The sequence below is a fragment of the Hermetia illucens genome, chromosome 1 (genome assembly GCF_905115235.1).
Source record: "Hermetia illucens chromosome 1, iHerIll2.2.curated.20191125, whole genome shotgun sequence".
Taxonomy (NCBI): Eukaryota; Metazoa; Arthropoda; class Insecta; order Diptera; family Stratiomyidae; genus Hermetia; species Hermetia illucens.
This window is the reverse complement of record NC_051849.1, coordinates 130880035-130897811: the sequence shown is the minus strand read 5'-3', so window position 1 is coordinate 130897811 and position 17777 is coordinate 130880035. Positions and strand designations below refer to the sequence as shown.

The 17777-nt window shown below is 40.6% G+C and overlaps 1 protein-coding gene across 4 annotated transcripts in view; it reads left to right on the top strand.

The window, feature by feature from the left end:
* The window catches only part of LOC119646613 (potassium voltage-gated channel protein Shaw-like), a 637421-nt gene that overhangs the window by 371711 nt on the left and 247933 nt on the right, over positions 1-17777 (top strand). For 3 of the 4 annotated variants that reach the window (XM_038047116.1, XM_038047118.1, XM_038047115.1), the window contains 2 exons: positions 10265-10414; positions 10677-10809. In XM_038047116.1, the coding sequence (XP_037903044.1) occupies positions 10265-10414; positions 10677-10809 (283 nt within the window). The remainder of the gene's footprint in view (positions 1-10264; positions 10415-10676; positions 10810-17777) is intronic. The other variant, XM_038047117.1, reaches the window with a different exon arrangement.

Genomic DNA, 17777 nt, shown 5'->3' with positions numbered 1-17777 from the left:
CAAAAGACTAAAAATACACCCACAAATAATAGTATAAACAAGTCGGAATACCGGAAGCTGGACACTTCGAGTATAAAGGTTTTATGTTCATATTCTGTGCGGACCTTTCTATGCCCGGGATTTCATCCGTACATAGCTCTAAAGGCAAAATATTCTTTCATCAAATGCTAAACTCCAGAAATATAGTACATGCACATGTAAATACATATCAATGACATAAATATTCTGCTAATCCTAAATAAACAAACGTTGTTCATCCAAATTGACCCAGCGCACATTCACTGATTTTCACTTATTCCGTGAAAATAAATACAACTGGTACTAACGTACAGACATGTTCATCCTATTAAACACTACCCGCGAACTTAATAAACACATATATATACATACACATGCCTGTCTCAAGTAATTCACACAAATAACTAAAAAAAAAGCTAAAATTGGAAAACTAAAACTAATGGACCCCGCCGTTCTTATAACTTCACTTTATATGATGAGGACGTCATACACGTCTTAAATAAATAAATTTACGTCTTAAAATTAATAAATTTACGTGAAATTCAAAACTTTGAACGTCCACAACTTTGTTAATAGTAATTGGATTTTATTCAAACTTGCAAAAGTTATGCCTTATATTACCCTTTACACCAATGCCAATCTTCTACTTCTAGGATGAAATTAAGCGCGGTCTTCAGGTAAATTTCCAAAATGGAGTACTATGCTATGATTGACTTTATTCGAACAGATATTGACACTGCACTTTCAGTCCTAGATTTCGTATAGTTGCATAGGTTCTGGCCTGTTTCACTCTTGAGACACACGTTTTTACAAGTAAGAACAGTTTCGAAAAGTACTAATTGAGCCCATTCATCTGCTTCCCACATGACCACATTCGGTGGAAAAACTGTACGCCGACCCCCGAATTATCGAAGACGCCACTCGCAATTTTTCAACAATCAGTGCAATCCTATCTCGGTCGCGAATGTCCTCATTTCGAATGTGACGCACGAGTGTTACGCCACTAGTCCAGCACAACATCTCCGTCTCCATTACGTCATTGTCTTTTATAGTCGGCTAGCACTTAAAACAATAGATGGCGGCAGGGGGAATGACAATGCCATAAGTTTTGGACGCCAGTTGTAGAACGCCACCTCATCCAGGTTTCGCTAATTCACGAAGCCATTTCATAACGCAGTTCTCCATTTGCTGATAACATTAACCCGAGATATTTAAATCGCTCAGTTCAAGGAGGTTACTGCCACTGACAGTGGTAATGCCTGTTTCATGGGGATCGATCAACAAAAATTCTGTTTTATTCAGATTCAATGCGACACCGTTTAGCATAAGGCAATCGCTCCATTTTTAGACAGGCTGCTGTAGATCATCTTCGCTGCCAGTCGCTAGGAAACCACAATCTTCATGAATTAGGGTATAAGTCGTTGGACGTTAGATGTCTCGTTTGACCAAAACCAACGGGGATTCTACAAAAATCTCACCAACTCAGGTAGGGAAAGTAAGATCTGGATTAGACAGAAAACTTCTGAAGAGGTGCTTCCAGCGAATCCAGCCGTTGCAATTTAGAACTGGAAGGCGCCAAGAGTGGACAAGATTCACAACTTCTGGCTGAAGCGGTTCAAGAGTACTGACAGGATATTCGCAAATCAATTTAATCAGATAATTGCCGATCCTGATTTAGTTCCACAATTTTTCACCAAGGTGATAACTTTCCTCATCCCCAAGGAACAGGGTGCCTCTTGCTCTTCAAAATGTCGAAAAATTACTTGTCTTCCTACCATCTACAAGGTCTTCACTTCATTTCAGTGCGCGAACACCTCAAAACATCTTGATGTTCATAAATTGATAGCTGAGGAACAAAAAGGATGCGCAAAAGGCTCTCGAGCTTATAATCGATACGGTCGCCGTCAAGCAGACTGTTCATACAAAACGAAATATCTCGACAGCCTACATCGATTATAAATCAGCCTTTGACTCCATATCACATTCGTGGTTACTACAAGTGTTACGCTTGTATAAAATCAACCCGAACGTCGTTCTTCGTTTCTCTGGAGCAAAAAGCTATCGGTATCCTCACAAACATCAGGAGAGATACCAATCAGACGTGGCATTTTCCAAGGCGACTCTCTAAGCCCACTGTGGTTTTGTTTGGCTTTGAATCCGCTATCCCATCTTTTGCATGAAAGCAAATACGGGTTCCAAGTCAAACATGGCATATTGTCGAAATGTACATTAAGCCATTTAATGTAGATTGACGACATCAAATTGTATGCCAAAGACGAGAACCAACTTCGCTCCTTGCTGGCCATCACCATCCAGTTCAGCAGGGATATCGGTATGCAGTTGGGTTTGGAGAAACGTCGCATAAAAACAATTGTTCGGGGAAAACACACCGACAACGCAGGATACAGCCAAAATAACATCCGAACTGAGGGTTTGGATTCGGACAACGTGTACAAATACCTCGGCATATTGCAAGCAACAACACCCGCTGTGGCAATAATGAAATCTAACTTGCTGGGGGAATTTGAACGGCGTTTGGATCTCGTCCTTAAAACTGTGCTTTACGGGAAAAATAAAATCATGGCAATCAACACCTTCGCCATTCCCGTCCTTCTATACACTTTCGGTGTGATATAGTGGAGTAATACGCATTTAGAATCTGTCAATAGACGGGTAAGGGTAGTTCTTGCAAACAACAACATGCACAATAGAGCTGCCGAAAAATTGAGGATCACTATCCCACGTCATCAGGGAGGAAGAGGGGTACTTGATTTAAAAACGTTGCACTACAATCAAGTGCATTCTCCTCATGAGTTTTTCTATGAGAAACAATCCTTTAGCCAAATGCTTCAGGCTACCGTGATGGCAGATAATAAATTATCCCCTTTGAACTTGAGGAGCAGAAAATGGGATCCCATGTCGAATGTTACTTCAGTCCAACAGAAGATCGACATGTGGAAAGAAAAACCCATTCACGGAGGTCATATCAAAAATTTGTTGTTGCCAAGCATTGACATCGAAGCCTTCAACAAATGGTTGATTACTTTTCTATGAGGCCGAAGCATTCCTAACTTGAATTCAGGATGCTTTGCTCCCAGCAAAAAATTATAGACGGTACCTTCTTCACGACTCCTCAATCACCAACTCCAGTGTTAGGTTATGCAACTGTGAAGAGGAGACCATCCAGCACATAACATCTGCGTACAGGATGTTGAGCAGTATCGAGTACACCAAACGTCATAACTCCGTCTGCAAGATTCTCCATCAAAACCTTGCGTTGAAGTATAACTTAGTGGGAACCTACCATCCTTACTATAAGTATACTCCGCAGACAATCTTGGAAAATTATCGGGTCAATCTACTGTGGGATCACACTATTGCCACTGACCACAGTATTAATAATAACAGACCCGATCTAGTTCTGCATCTGAACGAAGAACGAGTGTGCTTCATGATCGATGTAGCCATACAGTTGGACCGGAACACTGTTGGAAAACAGCACGAAAAAATCCGGAACTACAGCCCCGGCAGACGATATGAAGCAGACTTGGAGACTACAAATGATCAAAGTAGTCCCAGTGGTAATTTCAGCGACATGCTTAGTCCCGCAGAACTTACATAAAGCGCTGGAAACGCTCTTAGGGCTGGACTATATATGGAGATGCAAAAAGCGGTTATCCTTGCAACCTGTGCTATAGTCCGAAGAGTCCTGTCCGGTAACAATTTGACCTAGTGGGTTTCAGCCTTGATACGCACTGTTTTCGATTCAAAATCCATGTCTCTGTAGTGTAAAACCACCGCGTCATTGGCTAAAGTGTTTGTGACAATCGGGATGAAAGTCCGGGAGGTTTAACGTGAGTACCTGCCGTGAAGGCATAATCCCACGGTCCTCTTCGGATACGGATTGATTTTGGGACCACAATCAGAGCCCCGCCATGCAAACTCAGTGGTCCTGGTTTATACTGAGTGCAGGCTCAGCATTCATACCAGTGGATGCGAGGCCTATCTAACACCTCTGCCGCAACTAAGGAGTGCGGCACCCGAGTTGTACAGCGCAACTCCACGCTCGAACTCCGAAGAGCTCTACCCGCGATGTAGGCATAACCACAGCCACCATGAAACTCGCACTAGGGGGCCAACCGCAAATAACCGGGCCGAGAACACATCCTGCAGGAATTCTCCTGCAGCATATGCTCTCAGTGGGCCATCCCGGTTCCCATGGTACCAGATAACCTCCGATGAGGCTTCGTGGCAGAGCCACTTCAGATTTTCCCTAAAAGCTGTCATCTTTCTATTGGGGACCAACAATTTTTCGGGATAATTTCCTCTTGAACGCTATTAATTGTTCCCAATTTAATAAGAATCTAAATCGTCATGACAACTGGTAAGATCATTGTCTTAAACAATAAAAGCTTTCAACCTATGATGAGATGTCTAGAACAGAACAATTTATGCAAGTTAAATTATGTTCTACAAGCTGGCAGCAACCATGCGCGACCATCCTGATCATAATTGTTACTGGTTGTGATTTTCTACCGGAGGTAGAAGAAATTATCCACGGTGTCATGGCTAAATTCTGCTCTCTCTTTTGTGCCGCATATCTAGTGGTGCTTTTTAAGGTTTTGTGTTTTTGTGTCTTGATTAGTACTTTTTAAACCGGTCTTAGTTTTGACATTTGTTGGAAAGGTGGGGAGTGCGGGGGGTTAAAAGTGATCATTTCTTGAAAAGATTCTCAGAAACTACCTAACCCAAAAATCTGAAAAAAAAGTCAAGAGAGTCAAGAGAGATACCCTCCATACCGATACCTGTTCAAATAAAGTTAATGATAGTACATTACTATAATGTTTAGTAATTGGTAGGAAATCCCCCCTTAATTTCCTCGTAGAATCACGAACTGCAGCGATGTAGGCTGCAGCATAAAGCATCATCTTACCAAATTTAGTGAAATTTGCATTATTATTAACAAAGCTATAATAGGTCGGAAGGTCGCGGTTCAAATCTCACTGGTGGCAGTGGAATTTGTATCGTGATTTGACGTCGGATACCAGTCTCTAGCCTCTAGCTTCCGGTTTCCCGACTTGTTGATGTTGCTGTTGCTTTTGTGTTTGATGCTAACAGTGCCGCTACGTATTTCGTCTTGTCTTCATTACTGTGCAGCCCAAGATCTCGTCACAACGGCTTTCTGATCGATCTGAATGAAGGTAGATTACACATCTCGGGTTGTTTTTGACATTATGTTGATATCATCAGCTTAGGCCAATGGTTGAGTGGATTTGATTTCTTCAAACCAGAGTAAAAAGAATGAATGTTATAATATTTTCTGGTGTGAGATCGTTGATTGTGCTAAAAGTCTTTGAGAATGGTACAGCTTGTTGGTTTTGTTGATGGTGAAAAGCAGCTTTAAGGTCGATGATAAGATGGTGGAAATAATGGCGATATTCCGACAGTTATTTCCATTGCTTGCCGCAGAGAGGAAGTTTTATGTATTGCTGATTTATCTGGAGTGAAGCCTTTATTGTATGTGCCGATATTCTGGGAATATGGTGCTATCAGTTCTAGCAGGATGGCGAAAAAAAATCTTATATATGGTGCCCAGCAACGTCTTATCTCTATAGTTGCATAAGGTACTGATTCCCTATCTCAAATCTTGAACATAGGTTTGGGAACCGCTTGGTGTAGCTGATCGTTTCCATATGTAACCAGTTCGGCTGAAATTCCAGTAACTTCCTCCATCCTTGATAAGAGTAGCATTTGTCCGCCATCGTTAGTTCACGGAACTTCCAAATAGTCTCATTTGTATTTATATATATGATCATATATTTATTGATATTTCTAGCAGTCTATCAGAATCCGTCCATCGTTCTATAATACGATCACACATCCCTCTTTCCCTCTTTATCTTGACAGAATCAGCATCGAGGTGCACGTAGTTTAATTCTCCTGAAACGTTGAGAAAAGCACCGCACCTGGCGCGGTTGCCACCTGCGTTTCTCAAACTCACAGATCTGTTGGTTCTCCAGGGCTTTTCCGCATGGCGAAATTCTTTGAGATCACGGCATTTCCCGGTATATAGCATTCATTAGTTCCTTTTCTAGTTTGCAGTCATTGTAGATCGATGCTTCATCGCTAGGGCATCTGAGAGCTGTGGTTATTACGATTTATTTCTCCCACAAATATATTACGGAGGACTTTGTTGGGAATAGCTTCAGTGTTCTGTCTCATTTGATTGCCCGAGAGTGGGAATCGAGGCGATGATATAATTCGAGCCCGGAGCAGCATGCTAACGACATAGGGATCCGAGTCAATGTTGGCCTCCCTAGATGATATAATATTCATATAAGTTGAGGGGTCCCAGCGTTCGATTAGCATGTGGTCGATTTGGTCGAAAGTGATCTGACCTCGAGAAACCCAAGTTTATTTGCTGATCCCTTTCCGTACAAAACAGGTGCTTTCAACCACTATTTCATTTCGCTAAGTGATGCCATAAGCCTTCTCCATTAGCGCTCGGACATATTAGTCTCAATCTGACAGCAATTTGAACGGTCTAGGGACGAAGCTCCATGTCAACCTCGTCGGAAAGTACATACCAGGAATTACTGCTACTTTAGCTGATCCACAACCACCCGCCTCTGCTTCAAGCATCTCATACGGTTCTTGTAACTACCCAGCCAACAACAACCACTGGACCTGATCCCACAAAGTCGCCAGTCTTGTCTGGTTTACCTGCGCCTTCAATATTCGTATCCTTGTGAACAGGAGCTTAACCCTCTGGTATGGGTTCCGCCGGCGACCAGTTCCCACCGGGGGTCTTCAATTGATCCGTGTCGATTCAGCAAATATCATGTCATTTGTACTTCAAAAATCTAGCTGACCATAAAATATTAAACTCCGAGCTCCTCGAAGCATACTCCATTTTCACTGTAACAGGGGCTAGGCCGTATCACGTTGGTCGACTTCCTCCAAGCACTATCCCTCTATATTTCCTGATGTATTCTTGTATGTAAAAATTGATTCTCATCCTCCAAGAGCGGAAGAAGTGAATTGGAACTCAATCCTGCGCGATAATCAGCTAGCTTCAATTTTCGCAATATAAACTTCAACGATCTCAACTTAGCGTTAGCATCAATCAACTAGGATCCCGTATTATCAAGTTTAACGTTTCGACCAAAGAATGCTATTATTTTTTTTTACCTAATCTTTGGAAAGATGCCCATATTACCCTTATCCTCAAAAGTGTTGTTTCTTCCTTCCTTCTCTTTGCGTTTCCCAGCGCTCTATAATATTATTCCAATTTTTTTGTTAGTAATCTGTTTTTGTTCATGGCATTAACCATCTTCTCGCCTTCATCAGTTTAGGTTACGCAGATGACTTTAAATTATCGTCACCACTGGGCTGCGTTTTCTAGCAATCCAGCCTGGACACTCTGGTTGATGTTGCTTAAACCCTTTCTATCCTTCTTTCCGTACTCTCGTCTTCGAAAACCCCTATCGCTTCTGAGCTCATTCAAAGAACTGGGTGTAACCGTCAATGACAAGCTTTGTTTCAATACCCACTTTTCTGGCATTACCAACCGTGTTGCTGAAATGTTTGGTTTTATGCTACGTTCTTTGTTCGACTATGCCAAAATCCAACCACTTTAACACTTTTTAACTCTTTTGTTAAAAACTTTCTTTACTATTGCTCTGTAATTGGGTCTCCTTTCTACAACTGCAACTGCTGCGAATTCTCCCGATCCCATTCTTTTAAAAAGAACTTTACCAATGTATGAACTCTTAACGCTGGCATTTTAACATTCGAATCCTTTAGTTATCTTTGTCCTGTGATGAGGGGATGAGAGATTCTTCTGCTTGTATGCAACATATTCCTATATTTCCTACTTAACTCACTTCTACACCTCCATTACCCTCCTTTCAATTGCCATAGAACCTCATTTAATGGTTTTAATTGTACTAGAATTTTCCTTTCACAAAAAGATGAGCTGTTTTGCTATTCTTTGCACATAGATTGAAATGCATTCCAAATGTCTGTTACTGACTAAAGCAAAATATTGTGCATGCAGTTGCTGGTATCTAGCTGGGCCGCTGCCTGGTTGGAAACTCCTTTAGGATCGCCAGCTTGGGCGAGTGTATCCTTTTGTCTGTTGTAGGGGAGAGAGAGACAGTTGATTTAATTCGCTCCGGGAAAGTGAATGATTTCAATCATATCTCGGTTTCAATTTGCTGACGAATTTTTGAATACAAATACGAAAGAGTTTTCTTCCGAAATTCATGGAAATATGTTAATATTTGGTATCAAATTTTAAAAAAAATATTGCAACAACGTCAGCAGTGAGTGCGCTAGAAAGAGAACATGACAACTACATAACCAAAAAGTAAAAACTAAATCTGAAAATCCAGACCACCCCTAGGGCTTTGGGAGAGAGGACTATATTCCACATTGATAATTTATCTTACTACTGTTTATTTTTTTCTTATTATTTTTAGTTGTGTATTGTATTTCTTCTCTTCATAAATTCATATATTTTCTTTTTTATTTTAAGCGTATGTCGCATACAGAATATTTTGAATTTTATGTGCATTTTTTGTATTCAATCTTTGTTTTCGATTTTATCTATGATTTGCCTTTCTTGTCTTTCTTTTTGGTGAATTATAGGAACGGAAGCATTAAGTTCTTAATTTAGGTTACCAGCTCCTCCTCCCTCAACTCTAACCTGCAAAATCCACAATACAAAAAGAGTCATCCTGCAAGCTTATGGCTTGAGGATGAGAAGCAGGGTGGGAACCCCAACGGCTGCTCCTCATGAACCTTTGAGGCAGGAGACGCATCGATTCAAGGAACGATCCGTCGTAGATCTTCCCTCTTAATCGGGACGCGCGGGACCGGAGCGGTCAAGCTGTTATTTTTAATTGACAGCTTTAGTTGACGTGTTATATTCTGCGCACGCGCAATGCCGCATGCTTGCTATATTGTTTCTACAATGCCCTACAAATTGATTGTTTTGACTCTGTTCTATTTCTTAGTTTTTTCTCCAGTTCCTGGCTCTTCCTACTCTGGAAAATATGTAATTAGAAATTCACATCTATGTATATTGTTCCTTAAATTAAATAAAATAAATAAATATCCTTGCTGAAAATGAAGCGACTCTATAGTTAACACATATGCCCACAAATAAATCATTCTTGTTGATTGGGGTTACTGCCCACTTACCGCAGTTAATGTTTTTATTTACAATATCTGATGACATCTGCCATGAGAAACCTCTTCAAGTGCTAAACTGGAATTTATATGAAAGTTCCATTGGCCATTGTCTGAATTTTGAATACAGGTATAACAGTTATTGCTTCTTATAACTTCTGAAGCACGACCAACGTCTTATACAAACTACATGCGCATTTTTACTTCACTTCTTTGAGTATTTATATTATTGCCTCTTGAATGAGACCAACCATCTCTTAGGAAGAATTAATAATATGATTTTATTAGATAGAATGTCCGTTCCGTACTCCTAAAAACAAATATTCCTAACATAAAAAACGCTCTAATCCCCTGCGATATGAAAAACTCTTCGGGTTGACTGCACTACCCTGGGTGGCTATTTGCCATATTCGAAAGTTCAAGTTTCTGATTCAATTAGGTGGGAGAATTGTTTCTTTTCTGAACATTGCGAATTCATTGAATTGAATCTAATTCCGTAGGTAGCATTGTAATGAAAATCGTTCTACTGAGATCATATTGATTTGGATAACATTTTATTTAAAGATACTTTCCTCTCCCGCTCCCCAAGGAGTGAAATTTCAAAAACCATTTCATTGGCTTTCCGGAACGAAAGTAAAACGGACCTTTCCCGCTGTAGGTGTTCACTTTTTTTCTAATACGAATTTTCTTTCAGAATATGAACAAACTGAATTCCACTGAACAGAATTTTGGACCTTACCCCTTTTGTTTACATAAATTTAAAAGATAATCGTATCTTATGTAGGAGAGGAAATGAATTTTAATAAACATTTAAATATGTTTCCATCCTAAATATAATTTTATGCTAATATAAACTTTAACTATTAATTTGAGAACACATGAAGGAACAAAAATATTTATCCAGATATAAAAGCATTTATTTCTACTTATAAAGCTATTATACATGTTTCATACGGCAAATTTAGCGAGCTAATCCTGCCACCTTAATCGAGATTCTGTTGCGTAATTAGATCCGAGCTTTTTGAAATTTCCTTTTCTTATCTATTTTCAGATACGAAACTTACAAAGCGACTCTGAAAAAGATTCCAGCCACACGCCTTTCACGTCTGACGGAGGCACTGGCCAATTATGATCCTATTCTTAATGAATACTTCTTCGATAGGCATCCAGGAGTTTTCGCACAAATCCTCAATTACTATAGGTAAGCTCCCGTTAAAGCTCATTACAGAAATGACAGTTAGTAAGGAGCGTGGTCCTTTAGCGCCTTTCTTTCTCAATCGCTTTGGAATAGATTATAACAAGCCGCTTACACCTCCCAACATTGGATTCTTTGTTGGGAATCTGAGCTAAGGTATCAAAACATAATTCCCAGCTCTGACTTTAGATACCTGATATTGGGAGGTGTAATCTGAAGAAAATAATTGAAATTCTTTCCTTTCTCTTTCATACTTCGCCGCGAGCAGAACTGGCAAGCTACATTATCCTACGGACGTTTGCGGGCCATTATTCGAAGAGGAATTAGAATTTTGGGGATTGGACTCCAATCAAGTGGAACCATGCTGCTGGTCTACTTACAGTATTCATCGTGACACACAAGTGAGTACGAAATAATGTTAGTATTCTCAGGATAACATCTAGCTTATTTTCTCACAAAATTTCTGTCTCCAAATAAATTTCTTTTCAGATTTTTATTAGGGATGTGAATTAGTATAGTATTTCCCAATGAAATGGAATTGGTTAATTTAAGGTCGGATAAGGGTATTTTAATACGATTTAAGAATAGATTACTTGATTGATACCACTGGTGGGAACTTATCATGGTCTTTGTTGGTGCCTGAAAATTTTGTCATCAATTGAATGTTACATCGCGATAGTAAAATGCCGCTAATTTTCTCGACAGTTCTTCTGGTGTCTGCGACCCTCATTCCTTCACTTGTGTTGGCAAAGCGTACGAAAGGTACGGTGATGATTTTCGGAATGCCGGTTTTGGTCGTTTGCACCACGAGATAATCAATGCTTATGTTACTGCATGCCAAGCAGTAAGACCACCGTAATCTGATAGCAGAATCCACACTTGATTTATTTCCGCTTATTTTAAGGGACTGTTCATGAAAATAATGGGCACAAGACATGTGGCAAATTATTACATGACATGACATAATAGTACCAGAAATTCTTGGGATAGGGTATGCTCTAATTGTAAATTGTAAACAAGTCGATAAACCGGAAGCTGAATAATTCAGGCAGGAAAGGTTTTGCGTATTTTTTATATAAGAATATTTGGTTGGGCGTTTGTCCCATTTGTATCTGGTTCGTAATGTTTATGCGTTTAGTTTGTTAGACTATTCTAGGATAATCATTAAGGGGTTACCAATCAATTTCAGGAAAATGTTCTTTTAATATAAATGGTCTTTGAGAAAAATAATCACTTTCTAGCCCCATGCTCCCACTATCACAAGAAATGTCAAAACTAATGTCAGAATTACTAATTGGGGCATCCTTGAACTAAACGTGGAACTTTGTTACTCATTGCATACGAGGGGGTTTCACAGTTCCAAATTTTCTCACAAATTTGGTAACAGTAGGAGTAAACTTTTCTCACATGATAATTGTGATAGGTAGACGGGCGGACAGACAGTCAGGTAGTAAATCGATTTTAATGAAGTTTTATTGTAAACAAAACCTCCAAAGCTCGACCCATTATACTTATACTTTCGTATCCTATACTTCACATTTCGCATGTTTTCGACACTATAAAAACGCTTCAGGGACCCGTACAGGACTTGGTTACGTTTTGATATATATGCCCATGTGTCTGTCATTTCACTTTTCAAAATAAAAGAATGATGTATTATATAAACCAGCAGCGCCAATTATTGACGAATTTATGCTCAATATAATTCGGTGCCATATAATGTTCTGGGAATTACATATAGGGAGCATTTTACATCTGTGAACCGCTTCGGTTACTCTACTCCCAGGGCAGAGGTGAGGCAGCGTCTGATGAGTTGTTGTACTTAGGATCTAGTCTATGTAAGAAATACGTCAACCATTATTTTTTGCATCATGTGTGACCTCGAGCGCCCATTTTCCAAAAAATAATTTTGTTTTACTGCGCCCCGCAATGGGTACCTTGACGATTGACAAAAAAAAACAGCGTAATTTATGAAAAATTTCATTTCTCCAATTACGAAACACGGAATCATTTTACATTTAGCTCAAGCTCCAATTACTGAAATCGATGCCGAATGAAATTAAACCTTTTTGTCTTTGAGTACGCTGGACCACACACAAATTTTCCAATAGCATCTTTATGTCTGTGCCATTAACCGAGGCAATGTCATCCACTGGAGACTCCACGAAGTTGTTGTACTGTCGGCGTTGTAGGAATTTGACTTCGCAGTTTCCGCCATCATCTTTCATCTGGATGATTCGACCAACATAGAATTTGAATTGGCTTTTAGTTTTGAATTCAAATGAGACACAATCGTCTAAAACTGAAGAAGGGTTGGTTCTGTAAAGTTCATGACCATATCGTCGTCCGTGTCAACATACTGAACGTCATCTCCTCATGAATAAACCTCCCTTGCACATTTTTTGACCCTCGGTCCACAGAACTACCTTTTGCGTGTTTTCCTCTCGAAAAGTGGAATCGCCTTCTTCTTTTCTGCAGTGATTTTTTCTTGTGAGAGGAACCATTGAGCGACTTACTTCGCAGCGAATAACTATGTGTTTTGGACGGTTGATCATCCACAGTGTCAACAGACCGTCGATCAGTTACTTAATTGCATAAGAAGTCTGCTTCGGTAAAAAAACATGTCGATCAAATATGATAGATGAACTTTTTTGTATTCCTGAAATTATATTGGAAGACATCAGATGAGCTGTCTTTACGAAGGATACTGTATTATAAAGTGATGCTGTTTTCCCAAGATTTTGCATCATCCAAGAAAAAGCTTCATTAAAAACCCCAAAATTCAGTGGTTGCACAGTTCTGATGTCATCGAACCGGAGGGATACCTAAGACAAATGCGCCAGGAAATGTTCCTTGAGTAATATGCTCCTTAAAACAGACCCACGGAGAAATCATGACTGGAGGAATAGTGCTGCCTGATGCAAAAATTATAGACATACCACTTGTGGTTTTGCTTGACGCCTTTTTCAGCCACCATTCGTTGGGGTTTTTGTACAGTTGATGTTGCAGCTTCTTCTAAATTGAACATCCTTGCACCATCACTAAATTTTGGATGCTATTCGTACAACATTTCCAAATTATTGAAGAACGGGTCTACATTCTCTTTGCTGAAGGGAAACAAGCTACGAGCCTCAGGTTTTCTTTGGGAGAGTTTGGGGTGCCTTTTCTACCTTCCTTCTTTTTCTACCATATATATTGCCCTTATAGACTTTCCAAGCTGGATCATCCTCATCCATACGGATTAAGTGATCGCAATCTGTTGAGCTGAATTTTATTCACAATCAGACGGTCATGTTATCACTCTTAGATTTTTTCGTCATGTAGGCTACGTGATCGTCCATCCTCATGTAGAGGGCCAACAAGTCTTCAGAGGATTCTTCTCGCACCGACTGCTCGATCTGGGTGAAAGTAGACTATACATTAAAATCGTCAGCGTTGGCCAATAGTTGGGTGGACTTGGAGAGGATGCTACGTTTTGAATCGACATCTGCATTGTGAATCACTTTCTATTAGCGCAACTTGGATTAAGTGGCGTTCCACAATTGGTGTTCTTTGTGATCGACGTATCAACGTACATCTCAAATCTAAAATTTACCGCAATGTCGCCCGTCCTGTGGCCCTCTATGGTTCCGAGTATTGGCCTACTATAAAAGACAATGAATGGCACCCTGCAGTAATGGAGACGAAGGTATTGCGTTGGACTAGTGGCGTGACATGTTTTGATCACATCCGAAATGAGAATAACCGCGATCGTTATGGAGTTGCATCGATGGTGGGAAAATTGCGAGGAAGGCGTCTTCGAAGGTATGATCACGCAATTCGTGCTAACGGGAATTCACTTGCCAAGATTGGTCTGAACATCGAAGTCGATAGTAAACGACCAAAACGCAGGCCGAAATAACGGTGCCTTGACACGCTAGATGGGAATTTAAAAGCCTCGAGATTACACCTAGATCAGGCATTCGATAGAGGCAAATGGCAAAACCGATCACGACGAGCCCCACCCTGCTTGTGAACAGGACGAAGACTGAAAAAAATGAAGAAGATTGTGAATCGTTTTCGCCAGGGCCAGGTTAATGGGCATCCTCTTGTTCCCTTATGGTTTTTAAGCCGGTGGGTTACACGGACTACTTCTACACTTGGTGGTGAAAACATTTGTCCGTCGTATTCAGTTGCTGGGACCGCCAATTCGCCGATGTGCTGGTTGTGCAGCAGTTCATCAAGTACTCAACCCATCGCTCCAATATGCCCATTTTGTCGGAAAACAGATTCCACTTTTTACCTTGGCAGGATGAGCATCAAGGTGTATAAGGCTTCATCGTGCTGACTTGTTGGTAAAACTTCTGCCTGGTGCAATTGCTCCTTGTACTTTTCCAATTCCCAGACCTTTTGTTTCCCTCTGCCTTCCTTTTCGCGTCTGGGAAGTTTCCGCGCGTGCCCGCGTCCTTTGAGAATCCAACATTATTCGATATGCAGCATTCTTCCGTTCCGTTGCTAGCTTATATTCTTGTTGCACTTTTCCTGCAGCTGGGGCTAAGTATGTTTGTCGCAATATTAATGATAACGTTCTTCAGGTCATTGTGAAGATCATTTGTTGATGCTTCATCTCCAGGACGTCTGTTAGCCGTGGTTACTGCGGCAACCATTTCTCCGTTATAGATAATTTAGGAGGGCTGTGCTGTGGATGCCTTCATTATTCATTCTGACCTGATTATCAGAGGGAATTTTAGGCGGTGTTGTAACTGCCAACGAGATACTGATCCGAGTTTATATTGGCCCCCTATATGTTCTAACGGGTTTCATTCAGCATGTGGTCAATTTGGTTGAAAGTGCTCCCGTCTGGAGAGGGTCACGTATCTTTGTGGGGAGCTTTCCACGTAAACCAAGAACTTCTAAAATACATTTCGGACGATACCTGAACCGTAAACTGAATAATCCGCAGCCCAATATCATCGGTATCCTTATGTTAGCAATGGGAGCCAACGTATCGGCTGAATACGGACTCCCTCCCTACTTGACTATTAAAATCTCCTAGTATGACTTTGGTATTATACTTAGGGCAGGTTTCGATGGTCCGCTCAACTTCCTCGTAAAAGGTATCCTTCTTCGACTCTGCACACTCCTCTATGGGGACATGGTCGTTTATGAGGCTTATATTTTGAAATTTGCCTCGCAAATGAAGAGTGCATAGCCTTTCGCTTATATTTTCAAAGCCGATAACAGCAGGTTTCATTTTCTGGCTGACTAAGGGACCTAATCCAAGCACATGGTTTACTGGATGGCCGCTATAATGCCGGGTTCGTCATTTTGAAGTCCATCCTGTTCGAAGCTTCTTCTGTGGCTTCATAACCCCTACCCAACTCCCAACCTGGAGGACTAGCTGGTACAATTTATACTGCTTTTAGCCACTGGAGACTCGCCTTCATCCTTCTCCGCCTGCTGGTTTTCATTAAGAAAGGACTCCCAACGATCGCCACGTGGTGGTAGTAGAGCTGTTGGTGTTGGTTCAGCAGGCTTTATCGTGGGTACCAGCCCACATTTCCCCCTGGGGGATCGTTTTCTTCACATATCTTGATAAAGTGAAATGATTCACATCCTTTAGAACAGCAGCACGTTTTACACCGCAGCCGCCCAAAACCATTTCTATTGCTGCCTTCATGTCATCTTCAACAAAGAGTGAGAGTGGGGCACAACAAAACACTCCCGGAGATCAATGAAACATTTGAGTGTGCCCCCAGCATTTCTGTTTCAAGCAACCTTATACGAGCCATTTTGATTTTTTTTTCAACTGACTCTTTTTAATTACGTACTGTAGGAAGACAGTGATACATTGTAATATTAATATTAAATATCCTTTAGGTTTTCAATGGTGAGCGAGATGCATAGATGTTTCATCACTTTAGGAGCATCACTTGCTCTACAGAGTTTCCGGTTTTTCGGGATTTGTGTTCTTTTGCTCGCTAAACAGGTATCCAAGCATTTTAATCAAATTATTAGAACTCGACTATGAAATCTGAAACTTTTGTTTCAGGAACAGTTCACATTCTTTAATCTTAAATAGGGGTATTATAATGGTAGCAATTCTTATCAATGAACATTTGAGTGCACACCTGCTCCATTTCTATGTAACTCGCAATGTATATGCATTTATTATATAAGGTTATACCCTTTTGTATGATAATTATATTCAATGTTGAAGCTGCAGTCAATTTACACGAAAATAAGTCGGGAAACCGGAAGCTGGGCGCTTCAGGTATAAAAGGCTTTGTGTTTCCCTATGTGAGGAGCACAACGTAGTTCCCCATTAGCTTATATTATAGCATTGACCCGAGATATTGAAATCGCTCAGTTCTGGGCAGGTTGCTGCCATTGCCAGAACTGAGCGATTTAAATATCTCGAAGGGCAGGTTACTGCCATTGCCAGAACTCAGTGATTTAAATATCTCGGGTCAATGCTATCAGCCAATGGAGAGCTGGGTAATGAAATTGTTTCACGCATTAATGCAACCTGGATGAAGCGCAACTGGTGTTCTTTGTGATCGAGGTGTCAGCGCACGTCCCAAATCTAAAATTTACTGCAATGTCGTCCGTCTGCCGCTCTCTATACTTTGAGTGTTGACTATAAAGGACAATGAACGGCGTCTTGCGGTAATGGGGACGAAGATGTTGCATTGCACTGGGCGTGACACGTTTTAATCACGTCTGAAATGAAAATATCTGCGATCGATATGGGTTTGCACCGATTGTGGAAAAACTGCAAGAGAGGCGTTTTCGATGTTGTGTTCGCGTAATTCACGCTAACGAGAATTCAACAACCAGTATTGGTCAGAACATCGAAGTCAATGGTAAGCAACCAAAAAGCCGGCCAAAACAATGGTGGCATGATACACAGGATGAGGGTTTAAAGGTCTCGAGATAACATCCTGATCAGGCATTTGATAAATTGAAATGACGAAACCGAGCACCACGAATCGACCCCACTTGTGAACTGAAGGCTGAAGAAAAAGAAAAAGATGTGAGGAGCGACAAGTGCACGATAGCTCCGTGCAATATAGCTAAAAATTCCATTGCCCTCTATTTTCTAGGAAGCGATTTAAATAAATCATTTGATGGAAAGCTCTGTGTTGATAATGGTCAAACGCTTCACACTTTGAGTTTAACATTATTAGCAAACGCCAACAATTTAACCAACATCAAATATAAACAAGTCGGAATACCGGAAGCTCGCGCTTCGGGTATAAAGGTTTTGTGTTCATCTTATATAAGAAATTTCAACGCACATTTTTCTATCCGTATATAGGTACAAATCAAACATATTCCTTCATATTTTCCCAAACTACGAGACATACGTATATATTACAGCCATAGA